The 21,934-nt window shown below is 42.4% G+C and overlaps 1 protein-coding gene across 1 annotated transcript in view; it reads left to right on the forward strand.

Annotated features, from left to right (window-relative positions):
* The window catches only part of C8B (complement C8 beta chain), a 44,006-nt gene extending 27,004 nt beyond the window's left edge, over positions 1 to 17,002 (forward strand). Inside the window, exons 7-12 of the mRNA XM_077333589.1 lie at positions 135 to 375; positions 4,990 to 5,118; positions 8,877 to 9,040; positions 11,544 to 11,697; positions 15,066 to 15,134; positions 15,865 to 17,002. Coding sequence (XP_077189704.1) covers positions 135 to 375; positions 4,990 to 5,118; positions 8,877 to 9,040; positions 11,544 to 11,697; positions 15,066 to 15,134; positions 15,865 to 16,016 — 909 coding nt within the window. The 3' untranslated portion in view covers positions 16,017 to 17,002. The remainder of the gene's footprint in view (positions 1 to 134; positions 376 to 4,989; positions 5,119 to 8,876; positions 9,041 to 11,543; positions 11,698 to 15,065; positions 15,135 to 15,864) is intronic.
* The last annotated feature ends 4,932 nt before the right edge of the window (positions 17,003 to 21,934 follow it).

The raw sequence follows: 21,934 nt of genomic DNA on the forward strand, positions 1-21,934 counted from the left end.
AAAGATGATTCTACAAGATGAATTCATGTCCATCACAGACAAACAGAGGTTTGGCAAGGTATTTGATGACAACCAATCTATAACGCTGTACTAGAATATTTGGAATAAATTATTTCAATTTGCTTTCTATGCAGTCTAGCAAATTTATCCATGCACATTCAGAGCTAGAAGTTGCCAAATATAAACTGAAGACTAGAAATTTGATGCTCCACTACGAGTTCTTCCAGAGACTTCTTCGTTTGCCTTTGGAATATAGCTATGGAGAATATCGAGAACTCTACAGAGACTATGGAACACATTATATCACTGAAGCAACCCTTGGTGGCACTTATGATTACACTTTGATCATGAATGGTGAAGAGCTTCAGAAGGCAGGTATGTTGGCAGAAGTGATCTTGAGCTGAGATAGAATAATGTTTGTTTTGGGGTATTTGGCTGAATTGACTCAGTACTTGCACTTGTTCTCTCACAAGGTACCACATTTGAGGAGAAAAATAGAACCTTCCCAAGGCAATTGGTACAATAAATTTTATATATCAATAATTTTTTAAGGACCAACCAAAACGGTTTCTAGATATACTCCATTTTCACAATTTTTCTTCAGTGGTTGATTCCTTATACTCTTATCAACCAATGTTTATATATAGATAGGCCACCGGCTCTGTAAAGTATTGTGGGGAATGTCAGTCAAAAAACATTACCCTGACTGACATTCCTCACAATACTTTACAGAGCCGGTGGCCTATCTATATATAAACATTGGTTGATAAGAGTATAAGGAATCAACCACTGAAGAAAAATTGTGAAAACGGAGTATATCTAGAAACCGTTTTGGTTGGTCCTTAAAAAATTATTGATATATAAAATTTATTGTACCAATTGCCTTGGAAAGGTTGTGTTTTTCTCTGTATATGTTCTTTCTTCCTTTTTCGTATTGTAACCACATTTGAGGAAGCAATTGGTAGTTGGCTGTTATTTCCACTTCTCCAAGGAATGTGGTCCATTTGAATTAACTGAATGCTGTCTGTTGTTATATTTTGCAAAAACAGAGTCCATTAATTACTTTTACACTGAGACATATTAACATATCTCAAGGAAGATTGTATTAATCTGATTTTATGAATTTAGGCAGATTGGAGTGGGAGGGCAGGGAGGGATGTGCCAGTGTTTGTCTCTTGTGGCCCTTCCTTGCACACCCAGGGAACTGCTGGTGACCACTGTGGGATGGTAGGTGAATTCCCTTCAGGCCAGGCTGAATTCTGGAGATGTTTTGGTGTGTGTGTGTGAGAATCACTTGGGCATGAAATTGGGATCACTATGGGCAGGCAGGTAGTTGTAAGTTTCTGCACTGTGCAGGGGGTTGGACTAGATGAACCTGGAGGCCCCTTCCAACTCTAAGGTTCTATTAAGGAGATAGACCCGCTCATGAGTTGAAGTACACTAATAAATGCTAAATTAATACAATGCAACCAATCTCCAGGGACAAGAAAAATATTCCTGAGAGAAGTTCTGATCATGTATGATTCCCCCTGACCAATATGGAATAAATAAGACATTTGTACAGGTCCCATCATCAAGAGAGACCAGATTACCTGTACAAAGGAGTATTTTCTTGGTGGTGGCATTTCCTAACTCTTAAATGTGTGTTTGTTTGTGTATATACGGAATCCCCTCTAGAGAAAAGCTTACCATAAGCACATCTTTAAGTGGGTAGCCATGTTGGACTGAAGCAGCAGAACAAATTTAGAGTCCACAAAAGTTCATACCTTGAGTAAAACTTAGTTGGACTTAAAATTACCACTGGACTCTAAATTCATAAGCACACCTTTGATTATTTTGGAGGTCTATTTCAAAGCTCTTTCTTTTGCCATCATTGTTTGCCTCTCTAGTTTTTATCATTATTATTATTATTTGTCTCCAAAGGCTCATGGTGGTGTCCATGTTAAAAATTGGCATAAAATAGTTCCAATAAAAACCATATACAGTAAAAGCATTTAAACCTGCCAATCTAAGTGCCCCACTATTATCCCCATTGATTTTGTTGCTAGCTGATATCATCGGCCAATTATGCTGGTGTGTTCTGAGGGGTATGTTCTGAGAGGGAGGGAGAGAACCACTGATTTTGCTGCTTGCTCTGGCCTCAACCATATGTATGACAGAATAGTGCTGTATTGCAGGCCCTGCAAAATCTTGATAGTTCCATCATGCCCTGGATCTCTGCTGGCAGCATATTCCACCAGGTTGAGGCCAGGTACACTGCTTTTGGGCCAGGAATTGGCATCCTATTAGCACTTGATGATATGAGTGCTCTTGTAGAGGCATATTGGGAGAGGTGGTCCCTCAGATATACAGGGATCAGATTGTATATGGCCTTGAAGGTCAAAATCCAAACCTTGAACTTGATCCAGAATTCGACTGGCAGCCAATGCTGGAGAACAGGTTAAATATGAGTCCTCCACAGTGTCCTAGTGAGGACATATGCAGCCACATTTTGAACCAGTTGCAGTTTCTGGGTCAAGGCCAGGGGTAGGCCCATGTAGAGTGAGTTATAGTATGTTGTTTCCTGATGCGGTTTTTACATTGGATTGCCTTATAATATAGTTGGTCTTTTGTTAATGTATATTGATATCCAATGGAAAATGGAGAACATGAGATGGTGGTTGGGTGGGTGTAGCAGCAGCATGGAAGAAGGCTAACTACGAGTTGGGGCACAGATGAGTGGGCAGGTGGGCGGGCGGCAAAGTTTTACAGTAAGCTGCCCATCTGCCCCGAAAACCCCGGGACATGCCTGCTTTCCTGGTCTTCGTCCCGGTATTGCCCGGGTCCTTAAGAGTCCCGCCAGCCAGAGCCAACACCACGCAGGTGCACAAGACAGGAGAGGCGTGCAGGAGATTCAAGTGAGAGATGCGCGGCAGGCTCAAGAGGCACACGGGAGGCTTGAGGGAGAGGCGTGCCGGAGGTGAGGCCAGTCAGAGGGAGGGAGCCGCTGCCGCCTTGCTACACCATGCCACACTGCATCCCGCCTTAAGGTACAGAGGAATGGGAGGGGATTGCTGGGGTGTGGGTGGGCAAGAAGGGGAGTTTTCCAGGAAAGGGGGGCAGGGAGTAAACAGCCAGTCTGGATCGCACAGTGTGTCTCTGAGGTATTGTACCATTTTGAAGTCCCCCCTCCAAACCTCAAGGAATATTTCCAACCCAGGAGTAGCCAACATCCAGGTGGGGCCTGGAGAGCTCCTGGAATTACAGCTCATCTGCAGATTATAAAGATCAGTTCTCCAGGCAGAAAGGGATGCTTTAGAGATTGGGCAGGGTTGTTGCACAGAAGAAACATTTAAGGCCTCCCATGCAGGTTGTTGTAGTGTTGAAACACTTGAGGCCTACTGCAGAGGGTTGTTGTGCAGATAAAACAGGAGGTAAAAGAACCACCGCAACAGCATCAATTTTCATCTGCACAATAACCCTGTGTATTAGGCCTCAAATCTACAGTCACAGAGAAGAAATACATATGGCTTGGCTGCGTCTTCCTTTCAGCAATGAGGCTGGCCACAGCATATTTTAAGTGAAAGGGGCTTTTCTGTGGCTTCCCTGTCAGCCAACTGTTAGGCAGAAGGGGGAAAGGTCCCCCCCCCCAAAGGGAAAGCACAAGTACACCCACAGACTCCTTTGCATTGCTCTCAGAAATGCCTCCCTCATCTTAGTCAGGGGCTGTTTGAGGCTTCCTTCACTGCAGGCCTGAAAGGGGGGGGTTAGCTGCCAGGGGTGGCTAACTCACCAGGTGATGGATTCCGATGAACTGAAAGAACTGTGAGGTAAAAAAAACTGTGAGGAGATGGTAAGAGTGGGACACGCTGATTGGGTGGCTGCTGGGTAAACACAGCCAGGAGCTGTACAGGCAACTTGATTAACCAGTAAATGGTGAGCCCAAAACTCCTCCCACAACCCCCTTACTGTTTTATTTATATGGGTACAGATAAGCTTACGTGAGTATGTGCATTTCTTCAGATACATTGAAATGGTGCACGTACATGAAAATTTATACCTTGAATACAATTTGCTGCTTCAGACCATCATGGCTACTCACCTGAATCTGGATTTGTTGCATAACTCTTTTTACAGGAGTTGTTCTTTAACCCTTGAAAAAATAATGACAATGATGATCGAGCCACTTTTGTGCCCCAATTAATTTCAGTAGGGAGTTACATGATTCTGATCTCTGCAGTGATGGGACTTTCAAATGATTAAGTTTGGCTGCATATACTCAGTAATTATTAAATCCATAATAATTAGGAATAAGTTTGCCAAACTCCTGGTGAAGCCTGGAGATCTCTTAGGATTATGGCTCTAGAGCCCTGGAGACAGCGGCTTCTTTGGAGGGTGAATTTTATGGCAATATATCCTCATGAGGTCTCTCCCCACCCCAGACCCTGCCCAGGCTCCATCCTCAAATCTCTATGTAGGAGCAAATTATTTTAGTGAAAGCTGAAACTTTATATCAACCCCAGAAATGGTCACTGATATGCAACTAAAGTGAAGTTTATGTTATGGAAACGGAAAAACTAAGAACAGATGAGAACTTGATGGCTGTCAAATTGTAATGATATTTCTAAATGTCACATAATAGTTTATCGTACAGTAAATAAGACATTATGGAATCCAGAGAAAGCCATCGGTTTTTAAAAATACACAGAAAAATTGCTCATGGTGGGGGAAGAATAACTTAATCCTTCTGCATAGGTGGAAGTTGCTTGCACCCATCCAGGTAAGATCTCTTGGGTTTTGCACCCCTCTCCAGAAAATCCAGAGATCCTGTAAAGCAGCTTTTGGAGCTCAAAATGAGTTATAGTCAATGGCTCATTGGTGCCATTCTTTTCATGCAAGCATGTATGCTTTTGATGACCCAAGAGGTCCCTTCCAACTCTATGATTCTATGGGAACTTTGGATCAAAGATCAGATTTTATTTTAAGGCAATTTTTACTCTGATTTTATAGGTTACTCTTTAGATGATGTCAAGTCCTGTTTACAAAAGGGAATTAAAGCTGGTGCAAGCTTTCAATATGTTTCTTTAACATTAGCCATATCAGCAGGAGGTTGTAATGCCATTTTAAAAGAAATTGGAGGTAAGCATACAATTATCATAATCATGTGAAAAAAATCTTACCATTTGATATGCATTTGACTTAATTTCATTGATAAAAAATGCTTGTTTCATGAAGAATTTTTTTTACCAAAAGTGATTTTGAATATATGAAATATAATAGTATAATGACACTCCCTGGAATGATGCAATTTGCATATGTAAACTTTCTTAATTCTGGTATAAAAAACAGTGTCTTACCACCTTCCTGCTACAGTGGCAGACTTGCCACCACTCACCTTGCCAATGGGAGGAAGTTCCTGGAAACATTGGGGGGCATTATTGGTGGCCTCAGTTTGATGGTGGCACTTCTGGAATAACTAGGAAGTGGTGTCCTCATGCTAGATGATACTCTGGTATTTCCCCCCAACTCTAGTACAGTGTCACCCCTGATAGAATGATGTCACTGCTGGATCAATTTGGAAATGATATCATTGTGCCTTGGAGGCTGATTGCCCTTCCCAGCTGCAAATTTCTGCCTCCCCCATTTCCATCAGTTGCTAGACCATTCCTGGCAACTCTTAAATCTCATTGTTAGCAGGGATCATAGCAGACAGAAGCATTTTCATACATGGGGCTTTGAGTCTCAGTTGAACTATTTATGTTCATATCTGACAGTTGTTCATGTGTGAGCAGAATTTAGCATTCTGGAATGTGCAGGTTTACTATTTGCTTTACAAAATCAATTAAAGAAAGAGGCCTGGGTGTAAAAAAAATGCCTAAAGTATTGCACAGCACAAAATAGTAACAGAAAACCTATGACATTAACTATTTTCCAGTGTAGTTCAGGAAGTACCAACACTTATTTTCCACGAATATTACAATCTTATTTTTATTGCTATACAAGGAAACTTTCTTAGAAAAAACAATTGTCAAAATAAATACCACTTTTGCTTTTCAAACATGGTCTACATCCAGAGGCTGGCCAGCAGCCAGCTCATGATTTCACCTTTTTTAACTTGTGATTTTGGGAATCGAGAAAAGTGAATTCACCGCACTAAAATGCACAAGCCACCAGCAAACAACCAAACAAGCAGGCAACCAGCTGAAAGAAGGGGTGGAGAGTGAACTGTGCGACAGTCCGCTTAGCTTTGTCCCACCCTCATTCCCACCCTCCCCCCTCCATTTCCTGCTTAGCAAGGGAGGCAGATTCCCCCTGTAAGTTCAAACTCTATTAAGTCTCTCTTTAGTGGTTTTTAACTAAGTGCCTCATTCCCTTCCTCCTCGGTGCTCAGACCCCTGCTCCATCTTCTCTTCTCTTCCCCCCCCCCACCCCGCTTGTCCACCCACATGCCGGTTGGTCATTCGATTCCATGCGACCATCACCCAGGACTCCTCCCCTTCCTCTCCCTCCCTGAGCACCTCTTAAGTGGGGTGCTGCCTCTACACCACCTGTGCAGCCTCTGCACCACCTGCATACCACCCATGCAGCCTCCATGCTGCCTGCACTCTACCTGCGCAGCCTCCACACTGGCCGCATCACCTGCATGCTGCCCGCACAGCCTCCACACCATGATGGGCGGAGAATCTGCCACCCCCGCCATGCCCTCTGATGGCTGGCCATGTTTGTTTGGGGGGGGGCTTTAACTAACATGGGAATACATTTACATAGGACCAAATATGCATTGCCCTGTGTAAGTGTCAATTTAAAAAAAAGTCTATACCAACATACCTCCGATCGGTTGGCCCCATTGATTGACAGGCTGAGGAGCAGAGAGTGAAAGAGTGTGTTACTCTCCCTTTTACTTTTTGCACAGTATGTGAGAACGGGGAAATGCAAGACGATATGACAGGAAGGTTTTAAAGTGTGGAGGGGAAAAATAGTGTGAATGCATCTCGCTATTTTGAACTCTGTGTGGAAATGCCCTTTGTATGGTCTCTCTTTATGTTCAGATAGATTTCTGATAGGCTGGCCATGGCAAGTGGACTCCAATGATAGTGTGTTCACAATAAAGATTTAAAATGCAGAGCACAGACAGTAAGCTAATAGGGAGAGGACTGCTTCATCACACACTCTTTCCTTGTTCATAGCCCACTGCCAGAAAACACATACAAGTATTTGTTTTAGACTGGGTTGCTATCTGATCCCACTGTGCACAGTGACAAGAACATGACAGTATATTTTATTTGAACTGAGGACACATTGCTTTGCAGTCCCATTGCAACACAGACCGTAACATTATTTTTAAAATTTCAATCCAGAAATGGAGAGGGGAGGGCGGGTATGAGGGTGGGCAAAAGCCTGCAGAGACTCTAGTGCATTTCTTCTTCCAGACAGGCTTGCCCCTGTTTGCACCTCTTGCACGACAAGAATGGGGAAGCAGATTCTACCACTTTCCCTCATTGTGTGGCAAAGAGGACAAAAACTCGCGCCACTCACTGGAGTGCTACGGGTTGCTGCGTAAAACCTGAAAACAATGAGAGGCTGGGCTAGGACAAATTCCTCATGCTGGAATGGTCTGATATTTGGTAGCCTGAGGGGGCAGGAATATTAATGGCTTTAGAGCCTGTTCTGTCTTTAGATAAATGTATAAAGTGAGTGATATCATTGAAAAATATGGCATTTGAAATGCTGTGAATGCACAAAGTCCTGCTTGATGTTTGAACGTAAGAGTAGCCATGCTAGATCAGAATAATGGTCATCTTGTTGTGCGTCATCTTGTTTTCAGCGGTGGTTAATCAGATTCTGCGGCAAAACCCACAAACTGAACCTACCTGCTGGCTGTGCCTCAGCATCTGGAAATCACATATGTTTAGCCTCTGAACCTCAAAACTCCAATCAGCTATCATGACCATAAATAGACCTACTCACCATAAATCTGCTCAATGCCTTTTTAAATCAATATGAGCCATTATTTTTTTGCTCATGAATCTATGGCCGGTCAGTTTCATAATGCATTAATAGAAAAGAAAATTTCTCTCCCTCCACTTTCTCTACACTATCATATCACCGTTCACTTATCTGTTTTCTAAACTGGACTTTGCTTCACACATATTAGCCACCTTTAGCCTTGCTTAATTTTGGTTTCCCTTTTCTGCATTTCCCACTAACTCTTCAGTACCCTTTTTAATATGTTGGAGCCAGTCCAGTAAGCAGTATTTCAAATGAGGTGCACCAGGGATTTATATAAAGATACTGGCAGCTTCATTTTCATTCCCTTTACCACTGATTTCTTTTTTGCCATTGCACACTGAATCAATGTTTTCAGAAAGCTACTCACCACAACCTTAAAATCTTATTTTTTGACTGCTATTGCCAGCTCATCAGTCAGTGTATACATGCAATTAGAATTTTTTTTACCCCAGTGTATATTACTTTGCTCCAACCTATACTGAATTTCACCATTTTGATGCTTAATTACCCAATCTGGAGAGATCCTTTTGGAATTCTTCATAATGCCACCATCATGAATTTGCTACTCCATGTGCTCAATTTCAGTTCCAGGTACTTTATGAATAATTTAAACAGTCCCAGTCCCAGCATAGATCTCTGAGGCACCCCACTGCTCACCTCCTTCCATTGTGAAAAAATGTCCTATTATTCCCATCCACTCCTGTCTCTTTCTTAGCAGCTTCAAATTGACAAAAGGATGTATCCTCTTATCCCATGATTGTTAAATGTACTCAGAACCATCTTATTAAATGCCTTTGAATCCGGGATGGCCCATTTCCTCATGGAAATCACCAAATGATGCACATGCATGTCTGAACCAGTTACTGGGCTTGGTAATCTCTCTATAGACAGCAAGACTAACAAGAAATTTGTGGAGGACTTCATAGCTCTTGTTCGTGGAGGTGCCAGTGAACATGTTACAGCCCTCGCTTCCAAAGACCTGCCAACATCAGAAATGATGCAAGAATGGGGAAATGCTGTTGAATACAACCCTGAAATCATCCGAATGAAGGTTGCATAAGGAAACAGAACCATACGCAGTTGTATTAGCAAACAGAATATTTTGCATGCAGTACGAAGTGTGTGAAAACTGATAAACTTTCAGAACATGACTTTTACATTTTCAAGCTGCCTGGCAGTTATGGGTATTCAGGACTGTGTGGTCTCACTCTGGTAATTTGAGTCCCTGATGTTTCACCAGTAAATGTGGCAGGCATCTTAGAAGTAGGACATGGCAAGATGGGACTCTCTCCCTGCCAAAGTGTCGAATGTGCAAACAGTTGCTTTATTGACTTTGGGGGGAGGGAACATCACATTCCTGTCTTATCTAGGAGTCTCCCAGGAGATGGACTGGAACTAGCAAGTGCTTTTCCACCCAGAAACAGGTCAACCGCTTCCTTGTTCCAGTCCATTTTCTGGGAGACTCCCAAATAAGACAGGAATGTGATGCATCACACACATACACCCCAAGAAGTCAATAAAATGCCCAGCAACTGTTCACACGCTCCACACTTGTCATGAAGAGATTCCCAGCTTGCCGTATCCTGCCTCTGACGTTGCCAGCCACAGTTACTAGTGAAGCATCAGGGACTAAAACTATCAGACCACGGCCACACAGCCCAGAAAACTCACAACAACCAGTTGACTTGGGTCACTAAAGCCTTCAACAAGTCATTTTCAGGCTGAGTTTCTAAAAGTGATGAAAGCAAGATGGAAGGATCTGTGATTAGTTGACTGAAAGTTGTACAATTTTTATTTGAAGAGGGGAGGGTTGGTGATCCAGTAATCAATACACTGGACATCAGTTTTCACATTTCTAATTTAAAATCTTACTCTACTTATAATTAAGTATCTGACCATAGCATTTAGCATTAAAATATAGATCATGATCATTTTTAAAAATCTGGGGCAAATATGATATTTTACTGAGTACATATTACCTATTATCCAAATATTATGGAAAGCTCAAAGCAGTGTAAACTATTTCTGCTAGAAAGGTATCTGATGGCATTTAGTATATTACTCTGCTATCTGTAGTTGTTTATAACTTTATTTATAAATGCTATAAATTATTATTTATATGATAAAATATTTATAAATTATGCACTATATCTCTAATAATGTGTGCTATTATTTATAAATGCTAGCACATTTATGTGCTATCTAATAATTTATGCTTTATAAATGCATTGCAGCCCCTAGGATGTATTGTTACTACATTTAATTTGGTGGCCACCAAGGGCATACATTTGTTCAATATAAATGCAATCAAAGAAAGCAAGCAGAGGCAATTATGGCTATATGCAAGATGAGTCTATTGGGATTATTCCTAGTCTGAGATGAGAAAGATGAAACTCTTTTGGAAAGTGATATCATGCAGCAATTTGGATAACTGAATACTCAACATGTGGCAAGGAGAGCTTTGTCTCATTACGAATTTGCTGCCCCAACATATGTGACTTGGTCACAACTTTTCCTCTTGGAGGAAGCAAGTGAGACAACTGAGAAGATACTTGTTTCAGTCCCAAGGGCTTCACAATTTTTGATTCAGGGTTAATTCAACAAACTAATGAGGTGGGGGAAAAACAGTAGTTTTGTTGTTGTTGTTGTTACATGACTCCAGCCATGCACAACCAAGTTGTGACCATGCAGTTCACCATTCCTGATCCACCTATGTTTCAAACTTATTCCAGGAATGGTGAATTGCATTCTTCATAGAAAGTCTCTCCACATGCAATGACATTTATTGTCTGGAGACTTCACCATCTCAGTGATTACTGATTATTCTTTACATGGAAGAGGAGCTAAAATTTCATACATGATTAGACACAAATGTAGACTCCTCATGTCCATCTCAGTTCAGTGTTGGAACTAGGGTTGTGTGCGGCGTGTGCACACCGAGTTATGCACCGGCGCCTGCGCCTCCCCCCCCCCCCCCCTCGCGGTGCTGGCTGCATTGGAACGGCTGATTCGGACACCGCCACACACGACCCTAGTTGGAACCCGTTCTTAATCTAGCCACAGGTTATAAAGTTGTCTTCATCCCTACTTTCTTTAAAGATGTTTCTAATTCCTCCTACCTTGCTCTTACCTTCATTTAGTTCTTATTTCAATTTATTTCTCAGGTGCTTCAGAATTCATTGCACAGAATTTGGAAATGCAGCTTGCTCTCTGTTTTCAGAGCACCCAAGTGTACCTGTTCCTAAACCGCTGTCTTTTTAGGAGATACAGAGAAGAGGAAGCTATTCATAGGCTGCAATACCCATGAAACAGAAAAAGAGATGCACATGGTTGAAACCTGGGCCATACTGCTCAATATTTTAGGGATGAAGGGGGAATCAGCTTCCCATGCTTCCAAGTTTTCACTGAAGTATCCAAGTAAGAGTAGGAAAACCTGCCTTTGTGGCATGGGACAAAAAACAGAAGATGTAGCTTGAACAACCTTAATGGAGAAATGTTTTCATTTTACACAGAACATGTCACCATAATCTTAGCTCCTCTCTTCCCTCCTGTAGGTACAGCCACTTCATGAATTAGTGACTGCAACCAGCTTTGCAAATGCAAATACCCTGAAGCAAAATATGAGGAGGGCCCTAGAGGAGTTCCAACAGGAAACCAGTAGCTGTCGTTGTGCACCATGCCAGGGCAATGGAACCCCTATATTGAAAGGTAAGATCTGACTACTAATGTATGTATGTATGTATGTATGTATGTATTGTCCTGTTTCCAGGAACAAAGGAAGATATGAAGTTCTTTTTTAATCTCTTCATTAATTTATGATCCATTGCATTAAATATTATAAATAAAATATAGTAAGATATTATCAACCATTCAAATGTCACTATTGTTTCATGGTAGTGCAGCAAAAAAAAGGCACTACACCTCTTTAGGAAGCTGAACGTAATATTTGTCATTTACATTTAAGACGGCTTTCCCAACTCAATTATGCATAAAACACAAATTGCAATCTGCTCAAAATCTCTTTCGGAAATAGCATTCCTAAGCTTAGTGAGATGACTAGCTGTCTGGCCATTAATTAGTGTTTCTCCCAGTTCTCAGAAGATGAAATACCATCTGCAACTGCCCGAGATTGTTATCATTACTATTGCCAGAGATTTTCCATTGGATGTTTTCTCTTGTTCCCATTTGGGTGCTTGGACTTTAAAGATGACACAGGCTTAAACGAACAGGGGGGAAATAATTGTTTGACTGCAAAAAAATGTTCAAAAAATGTGCAGCCTTCCAGGCAGCTTGATAACTCATTGGTCTCTCAATCCAAGTGTTTTCTGATCTGACTAACAGCCGCTAAGGTCCTTTCCCTTTCCCTTTTGGCTGATACCTATTGAAGACAGGGATGTAGGGATTGAGCCTAGTACTGTAAACCACTGGGTGGTGTCCCATCTCCTCTTAATACAGATAAATTAGGTAGGGGGTTACTAATTTTAAAAAAACAACAATACCCTGGTGAGAGTTGGGTTGCCTCTATGACTTTCTCTTGCTGAGGATGAGCATTCTATGAATCTCTATGCAGAAGTATTCCAGATTCTTCGGCACATATCCTGTATTTGCTGTTAACACAGTGAATTGTGATACATCCTGTTCTTTGTTTGTGGCATACTCTAAATGAGATGACCAAAAAGTGTAATCTTGCATTTCTATTGATTTTGTAAAATCACTTCTATCAATGTTGTTGCTATTTGCAGGGGTTATGCTTTATACTGACCACTCATGTCATGAAATTAAGAATATCTATATCTGAAATGTGCTACATTGACTGTAGCATAATAATGGGCTTGTAGACTAAATCAAGGGGCTTTCCGCACCGGGATCCTTGTAGCAAATTGTTTGCTGAACGAAAAATCGCCATTTAAAATAGTGCAATTCGTCATTATGCATACCTGACTTTGTAGTGGAATCCAGTTGTGTTTCTATCGTTTCCCACAAGCTTCCGGTCTCAGCAAAAATCGCTAGAAAGGAAGCGCTATTGCCGAGCTCGTCCCGCCCCTGGCCGTCAAGCAGCCAATGGGCAGCCGTTAGCATGCTCCCAAACAGCCCCTTTCCCTTTAAGAAAGGTTTTTTAAAAAAACACACACACACACCCATTACAACGAATATGTGTTGATTCGTTGCAACGGAGAGACCCATCAGCTGGCAGGTGTGTTTGAGCTGTCGTTTCATCGTTGCCACGCTCCCCCCAAGTGAAAAAAAAAATCCCCCCCCTCACGGGCCCGATTTTCGGCCGAAAACAGTGTAAAAAATAAAGGGAAAATACATCAGCAAATGGGCTTCTCTGTTGTTTGTGCTTAGTGACTAAACAGCTCTGGGGAGGGACTGAAGCCGGGGAAGCCTCTAAACAGGCTTGCTGGTGGGTTGAACTCCGCTCGCTCGGAGAAAAAAAAAATGGCGATCGCTTCGCCGGAAGATCAGAGGAGAGAGCCAGGGGGAGGGACTTTGTAGAAACCACAACAATGGTAACGCACAGAACTTTCCCGCTAGTGTTGCAGATTGGTTGCAGGAGTGTAGCGCTTTCCGGAGGGTGAATCCACTTTTGGGGATTTCCCTGAAAGCGCTACAAGGAAGCGCTTTTTGCGGATCGGTTTCAGGTGTGTGGCAGATTGTCAACGACGTTGTGCATAATGGCAAATCAGTAGCGTTTTCAATTGGCAACCATTGTGCGATTTTGAAGGCGTGCGAAAAGCCCCCAAGTCTCCAGAAATAATATTGGAAAAGTATATACATTATACAGAGAAGTTTAGTGCAAGGGGGGAAAATAGCACATAAATATATTAGAGTGTAAGAGCCTCTTGTGGTGCAGAGTGGTAAGGCAGCAGACATGCAGTCTGAAGCTCTGCCCATGAGGCTGGGAGTTCAATCCCAGCAGCCGGCTCAAGGCTGACTCAGCCTTTCATCCTTCCGAGGTCGGTAAAATGAGGGGGTAAACGGTAATGCTGGGGGGTAAACGGTAATGACTGGGGAAGGCACTGGTAAACCACCCTGTATTGAGTCTGCTATGAAAATGCTAGAGGGCGTCACCCCAAGGGTCAGACATGACTTGGTGCTTGCACAGGGGATACCTTTACCTTTATATTAGAGTGTAATTTACACATGGGAGGAGTGCCACCCAAACAGGAATACTGAGGCTAAAGCATACTGTACATTATACTGATCCAAGCAAATAAGTTAAGAGCTATCCTAGTTAAAATCTCATAGCATAGATATAATATCAGCTTTCCTGTATTTTGACAACCATTTCTTTGTGAAGTGTTACGTGTATGAACAATACAAAGCTGGAACTAATTCCTAGGGATGGGCATGAACAAGCTGAAGAACAAAAGTTTGCCATGAATTTTGGTGAGTTTGAACTGAAGAACTGCCATGAACTTCCATTTCTTTTGATGCAGTTTGTGGTGGTCCATGAAGAACAGAAAGCAGGGGTTTATGAAAACAACTGTTTTGGCTTAAATGGTTCAGAGCTTTCTGCTCCCCATGAAAAGCTTTGGAGAGCAGAAAGCAGGGGTTCCCGAACAGTTGAGTTGCAGTCCCTGCCATTCAGTTGTTTGGAAACTCCTGCTTTATGCCACTGGCAAAAAGAACCAATACAAGCTAAACAAAATCAGAGTCTAGTGGCATTCAAGGTGTGAGCTTTCGAGTGCAAGCACTCTTCCTCAGACTAAGAACTCAGGCCTTGAATAAATCTTTGTTGGTCTTAAAGGTGCCACTGGACTCTGATTTTGTTTTGTTGTGCTGCTTCAGACCAACACGGCTACTTATTTGAATCTATCAATACAAACTAGTTTGATTTGTGAACTGGTATATCAATTCATGTCCAATTTCTGGTTCCGTCACGAACCAAACCACAAAAATGTGGGTTGTGCCCATCCCTACTAATTCCTTGTCCTCCCCTTCATTGTTATGTTGCTTTTTTACCAGAAGTTTTTGCCGGAAGACTGAAATCTTGTCAACTGATTCTTAATTGTAGTTTTGTGCATGTTAAGATGGGCTCAAACACTTCTCTCCTTGCCTACTGTGCTTTCCAGGAACTCGCTGTGAGTGTCTATGTCCCTTAGGACATCGGGGTGTTGCCTGTGAGATCACACAAAGGACAGGTAAGAAAAATTAGGGGAAAATGCTCCTTTTCTGGGTAAGAAAAAAGAAGCACATGGACAATAATTTGATGCTTCATTTCCCATCCACTTTTCTTTTTTTCTTCATCTAAAAATTGTTGTCAAAACAACCCCAAATACACAGAAACCAAGGGATGTTTTGTTTTCTTCCCCAACTGTCCTGATTCTGCTGCTGGGCTGGCTTTGCAAAAATGCCCCCCTTTACTTTCATTGCAGAAATTATCTGAGACATGTTGCTAGGCTTCCACCATTGCCTAGCTATTTCCCACCCCCACCCCCCACTGGAAACAATGGAGATTGGGGGCACCTTCTTTGGTTGCCCATAGAATCGGCCCGCTTGGTCCAATGTTTTGAAACTTGGGGGTCTTTTGAGGAAAAGCTCCAGCAGCTACTCTATAAATTTGGTGCCTCTGTTTCAAACTCTGCCCCCATCACAGACTGAATAGACTCAGACTAGATTTGCCATTGACTTTAATGGCCCCATAGGGTATAATGGAGCCAAAAATATTTGGTATTCCTGAATCCAAATACCAACACCAATACCGGCAAATACTGATATTTTTCAGGTACCCGAGTCTGAAAAATATCTGTTATTTTCCTTGCTCGTGTATGAAGGGAATAATATAAAGGAAGATTGAACTTGGCTCACTGTTTACCTATAAAAATTCTTTTTTATGACTATGGCAAAACTGATTTTATGTTGTCATACTAGATGTTGCTGTAGATGGAAGATGGAGTTGTTGGTCCAGCTGGTCAGAATGCTCTGGAGGACAGCGGAGGCGAAATCGGGAATGTAACAATCCGAGTGCACAAAATGGTGGCAAGCCCTGCTCAGGCCCAAATGTTGAAACTGTTAATTGTTAATAGGCAAAGCTGTTCTTACGAAAAGAGTCAAATACTCTGGTTTCTCTTCAGATTGCATAAATCTTTTTACTTTCTATCTTCTAGTGAAAGATGATAATCTGCAGTTCTAACAATAGAAAATGTTCAACTTTTTATATGGTTACTTTTTTTTAAATCTAGTATATAATTTGACAGATGTATGACTCTACTGAATTGTATGTAATCTTTCTTTTGGTGTCTAAAATATGCATTTTTTAATACATACTGGAGGGTGCTTCATTCAGCTGAGATAAACAAATAAAAGTTTCATTTGTAGCAACCTCATCTAGTTTGAAACCTGTATCCCATTTAGTGATGCTATACCCAAGGTCCCATTTATTGCATCAAATTTAAATTGTTTAACCAATTAAGAGATTGCCTTGAAGGAGAAGATCTGAATTCTTGAGTACTCTTAAATACCCCATTGACATTCAATAATTTCAGAGCTGTGTAATATAATATGCTTATTCATTGGATGATTTCCCTCTATAGATTACTCTGTAGACAAAAGACATACACATGGGCCCCAGAACTTGATGTAGGAATGCAATAAAATTAATTCATAACGTTCTTGGGCAGAATGTTAGTGTTTATGCATATAAACATTAACAATTGTATGGTAAATGGGAAAGAAGTTTGTTGTGTTAAGAATGAAGTTTTATGTTAACTGCTGCTAAAGAGAAGGGGGATGCACTCAAGTTGTCCAAATGATTTCAGAGACTACTGTTCTCTTTTCTTTCTGGTCACTCTAAAAATGTCACAAGACCTGTAGATCAGCATTCTACCTTTTCCTTTCTTCTGGTCAGTTCACCTGTTAGCACAGCACCCCTGGCTTTCAGCTGGGCAAAGAAAGACCTTGCTGTCTTTCTGCATTTGTTATTCTGGCATTAATTTGAAATGCAGAATGAAAAGCAGAAAATGAATCAATATCATTCCTGGGAAGAAAATAAAATAAATTTTGGAATGTCCATTCTGATGTACTGTTCTGATGAGCTCGAAACATTTTATGTTACTGGCTCTACTATATTTATTTAATTTTGTTGTTCTTTATGGATTTTGCATGGGCAGAAAGGGCTGTTTACATTCTACTCCAGAGATGACAATTCATAGGTTACCCGCAACTGGGTGGTTATCGTGTCCCTGTGGTCATTTCCAACCCCATCATATATACATACAATATGGGGATGTTTACCAAAGTGTTGCTTTCCAATCCCATGAAGTGGCTCCCCTGCTGCTGGTGGTACTGCATCAACTGGCTGTCAATCACCTCAGCCCTGCTGAAGGATCAGAGCACACCACTGACTGGGTAATGTTGAGATGGCTGGGCAAGCTTAGCTGGTTAGTGGTTTGTCCAGACTGGACATGGCAATGTGTCCACAAATCAGTCACACTACCTTGCTTTATGGTCACTGTATTACACAGATCCTCAATTCAGATTCCACAAAGAAAGCTACTTTGGGAGCCAGCCTTTCCCTTGTGCTTTGCAGGGACCATGTGGCAAATTATCCAAATAATGCAACAATGTAATGTGTGAAAAAACCCTTAGGCATTGTAACTTCTTAACATTTGGGAAGAGAGCTGCGAGTTATGTGCATTCCACTTATGGAAACGGAAGGTGGTCATCTGAGATCCTCAGTCTGGCTCGTTCTGATTAAGTCACTGTTCCAGTCATGCTCATTGACATTTCAGCAGTGGAATAGGCATTTGGGGATATTTGGTAGTCCTTTTACTGCCATCACAATTAACCTGCCAATTCTTTGTGACAGTTCTCAGCTAGAGAAAGATGATGTGAGAATTCAAAAGCAGAACAATCTGATCTTACAATGGCCAACACCTTTCTTGGCAAATATTATAGCCCAAATGCTCATGAGTTATTTGTTCCTAAGCTGTAACCTTGTGCTGGTGATTTTCCACAAAACTAACAAAGTGGAAAGAAGAATCGTATCATCTAACTCATCCAACAGTGGAGAGATAGTTATTGTCCATGATGTCCTCCTTCAATTTCAGGGGAAACACAGCATGTCATAATAAACTTTCCCCTTCCTTTGAGGTATTCTAGGGTAGTATATTTGAGACTTTATTCTGATGGCTGTGAGGTAAGTTTCAAGGCACTGAGGGGCTTTTTGCACGGCTTCAAAATCGCACAATGGTTGCCAATTGGAAACGCTATTGATTTGCCATAACGCACGACGTCGTAGACAATCTGCAACACTCCTGAAACCGATCAGCAAAAAGCGCTTCATTGTAGCGCTTTCAGGGGAATCCCAAAAAGTGGATTCACCCTCCGGAAAGCGCTACACTCTTGCAAACAATCTGCAACACTAGCGATAAAGACCTGTGCGTTAACATTGTTGCGGTTTCTTCAAAGTCCCTCCTCCTGAGCCTGTCCTCCAAACTTCCGGCGAAGCGATCGCCATTTTTTTTTCTCCGAGCGAGCGGGGATAAACGCACCAGCGAGCCTCTTTCTGTTTAGAGGCTTCCCTGGCTTCAGTCCTTCATCTTTAGTCACTAAGCACAAACCACATAAAAGCCCGTTTGCTGAAATAAAGGAGGGGGGGATGTTTGGAGAGTGGATTGGATGCCTCTTTTATGATTGACAGGCTGGTGAAGAGTGCGTTGCTCTCTCTTAAGCTTAAGCTGGGCCAAGTACAGAGGGGAAAAGCCGCGACGTGGCATGAGGCAAACACGGGGTTAGAGCTGTCATATGGAGGGCTGCAAATGCGAGTTTTACCATCCCGTGTTTTCAAGCGAGAGGAAACTCACGTTTGGACCCCCTGTGCGGAAAAGAGCTTGGTGTTTGGGGACATCAGTGGGAGGGCTTCTGGAGTTCTGGCTCTGCTAGTTGACATCTTGATGATCCCTGGGATTTGGTGACTCTGTAACAAAGAGGGCTAGACTGATCCATCATGGCCTCTCTCATATTCTTATGGTAAATATTCCCAGTCAGGAGCGGGGCTGGTTACTGCAAGGTTACACTGCAGGAAGGTGAGGAGGAGGAAGCTGTGGCTGGGCTCTAGGTTTCTGACTGAGGAAGGACACCTTATCCTGCCCAGAGAGGTCCATCCCCTTGCTCAGACTTCAGCCACAGCCTCTTGAATCCATCTCAGGCACGTTTTCCCTGAAGAACAGCAAACAGCCAGCCCAGAGTGCTGGTATTGTTCTGCTCATGAAGCATAGGAGATCAGTTTGTACTTCTTTGAGATTGCCAGCCCCGCCCCACCCCAGAGGTCGGCATCTCTAGCAATGAGTGAAAGCCAAATGTAGGTGGGAGTGTGGTGTGTCTAATAGATCTGTCAGTTCTGGTGACACAGGAAGAGGCCTGGGAACCCCAATTCCTGTGATGGGAAAATACCAGTGTGCATAGCATCACTAATAAAATAAACCACCAATAAAATAAAATGCTTTTTAAATAAGCAGTTAGTTTCATTTTTGTGTGTGCAATATGCTAAATAGCAAACCTTTCCTGAGCAAAACAAGGAAGTATTCATCTCAGCTGTCATCAAGCTCACCATGCAATGCAGCAATTCTCTTCAGGGAAAATGATCTGTGTGACTTGGATGTGTTCTGAGGAGATCCCCAGGCAACACCAGGACATTGGTAACCTTAAGACCTGAGAATATATTTTCTCAGGGTCAGAAATAGCTGCCAGGGCAAATGGAAACCTGGGAAGAAAGGAATCCTTCTGCAGGTTGTGCACAGTCCTTGCACTGGATCCAGGTGTAGTAGTTCTTGACTCCAGGTGGGACCTGGAGATCCTCTGGAATTACTGCTCATCTCCAGATAACAGAGATCAGTGCCCAGCCCAGCTCTGACCTAAAGCTACGTGTGCAGGTGTTGTCCAGGACTTTTTAAAACTTGCGACGGCAGGTGCAGAAGAGGCTTCTTGTGGGGTGGGAGGCATTTTGTGCCGATCTGGTTCACAATTTCTCCCCTTCCTTTTGGATGTGTGAAGGGAGGGAAGACAGGCAGCAGGCAGCTCTTTCTCCCAGTCCGGTGAAGGCTGCTGGCACTCCTCAGTGCTGCCACATGATGCCAGTGCCACCCCCTCAGCCAGCCTCCCTTGCCAGCAGGGTAACTAAGAGGGAGGGAAGGGAAGGGTGGGAAAGGCTGAGTCAGGAAGGAGTGTGAGCGCATTTCCTGGCAGAGGCAAATATTTATTTTTAAATGAATACTTTAAACTGATGGATTAGTAGTAAGCCTTCATTAATTCACTTTGGGGGTCAAGGCTGGTGATGGCTGGCTGGTAAGGGAAATGATAGGTTTCCACCTGTAACTACTAGAAGATTTGACTGTCTGAACAATTGATTGATAAATTTGACTTAGGTGATGGTTTTTATCCCCAACAATACACAGGAAGATTGCAATCATTTGGGCCCCTAGGAGGGGGCAAATTGAGACTTTTCCCCACTTCTAAGCAAGCTGAAGATGCTGGGAAAGTCCCAAGAGGAGGGATTGGAAAATGATTGCCACCTTCTAATTGATCATATAGTTATTAGGGATTGGCTATAATTCTACAGCCTGTCCTGGTTCAAGTTTTTGGTTCTTACCAGGCAGAGAAAATGGCCTGTTCCTCTCCGGAATGTAGTTTTTGATAAGCTCTCTCACAAAAGGAAAGATTATGTCATAGCTGAGTTAGTCCTTATCTCAAAGCTAGAGAAATGGGGAAAGGGTGTGTCACTACTGTTTATGTAAACAATTGGAGGTGGGGGGGGGAAGCATGTGAGCAGCTTTTTGGACCTGTCAGCAATTCCTGGAAGGCTGGTGTAAGGGCTGTAGGGTGTTCCCAGGTGGTAGAGTGGGAAGGTAGATACCCCAGGCTATTGGCTCATCCTGCAAGTCCACCCTCCAAGGGAAGGGTATTTAATATGATGTAATCCTGTTGTTCTCTGGACAGATTTGGGGACTCCCCTGTGTCTATATTTCTTCTACAGTAAAAACATAAGAAGGTTTTTTTCTCTCAGTGTGATTCATTGGCACTGGACTAAACCCTAATTTTGCCATTTGGCTATCACTGGGCTGGGCTGGGGGGACAATTTTGTTACACTGGAATCATGTTGTAATGCAATTCCAGCCTTTAAAAAAACAAACAAAACCCGAATGATTTCAGACTTGGAAGGGGGGGGTGGGTGCACAAATGTGACAAAATGTCACTAGAAGAGGACTAGTTGTTTTCACCATGTGACAATGATGGACGCATTCAACAAATAGCAGGAAGTTTTTACTTCCTGTCTCTCAGGTGTCCTGTGTGTACACAACTCCTGGGGGCAAATGGGGAAAGAGCAGGGCAAAGTATTCCCATGTGGTAGTGGGAAGAATTGGAGCAACTAGCCCTGGGCCAAAAAACAGGGGGCAGTGCGGCATAAGGTCCTTCATGCAATAGACATGAGAGTTGTATTGTGGGTTGGTGCCCTATTATGAACCATTGGTTCAAGATCACAATTTTGTGTCTCTTTAAGCTACAGGTAGTCCTAGATTTTTCCAGTGTTTAATTGTGTTTGTGATATTTCTATGCACTGTCTGCCATCAATGTTGCCTTGTTTTAGAAATACTCATCCTTTTTTCAAGTAAGCAAATAATGGCACTTTACTGAGCGTTCCACTGGACAAGGATGCTGTGATGTAAATATAACTCTCCTTTCTGATCATAAATATGAAACATAGCTGCAAAAAGGCTGGAAGCTCATCCTGCATCTATCAGTTGCACTGGCTGTGACAAACATGAATAGCATCATAATGCTGAATGCCTGACTGACTGAAAGTAAATCCAGACTTAACACAACATGCCAGCATTGCAGTGGTTTGTATATATGTGTGAAGTGAGTAAAGCTTTCTTTTTAAAATTCAGTAACGTATTGCTCTTATGTACACATTGTTTTCAAAAGTCAACCTTCAAAAGATATA

The sequence above is a fragment of the Paroedura picta genome, chromosome 4, assembly GCF_049243985.1.
Source record: "Paroedura picta isolate Pp20150507F chromosome 4, Ppicta_v3.0, whole genome shotgun sequence".
NCBI lineage: Eukaryota > Metazoa > Chordata > Lepidosauria > Squamata > Gekkonidae > Paroedura > Paroedura picta.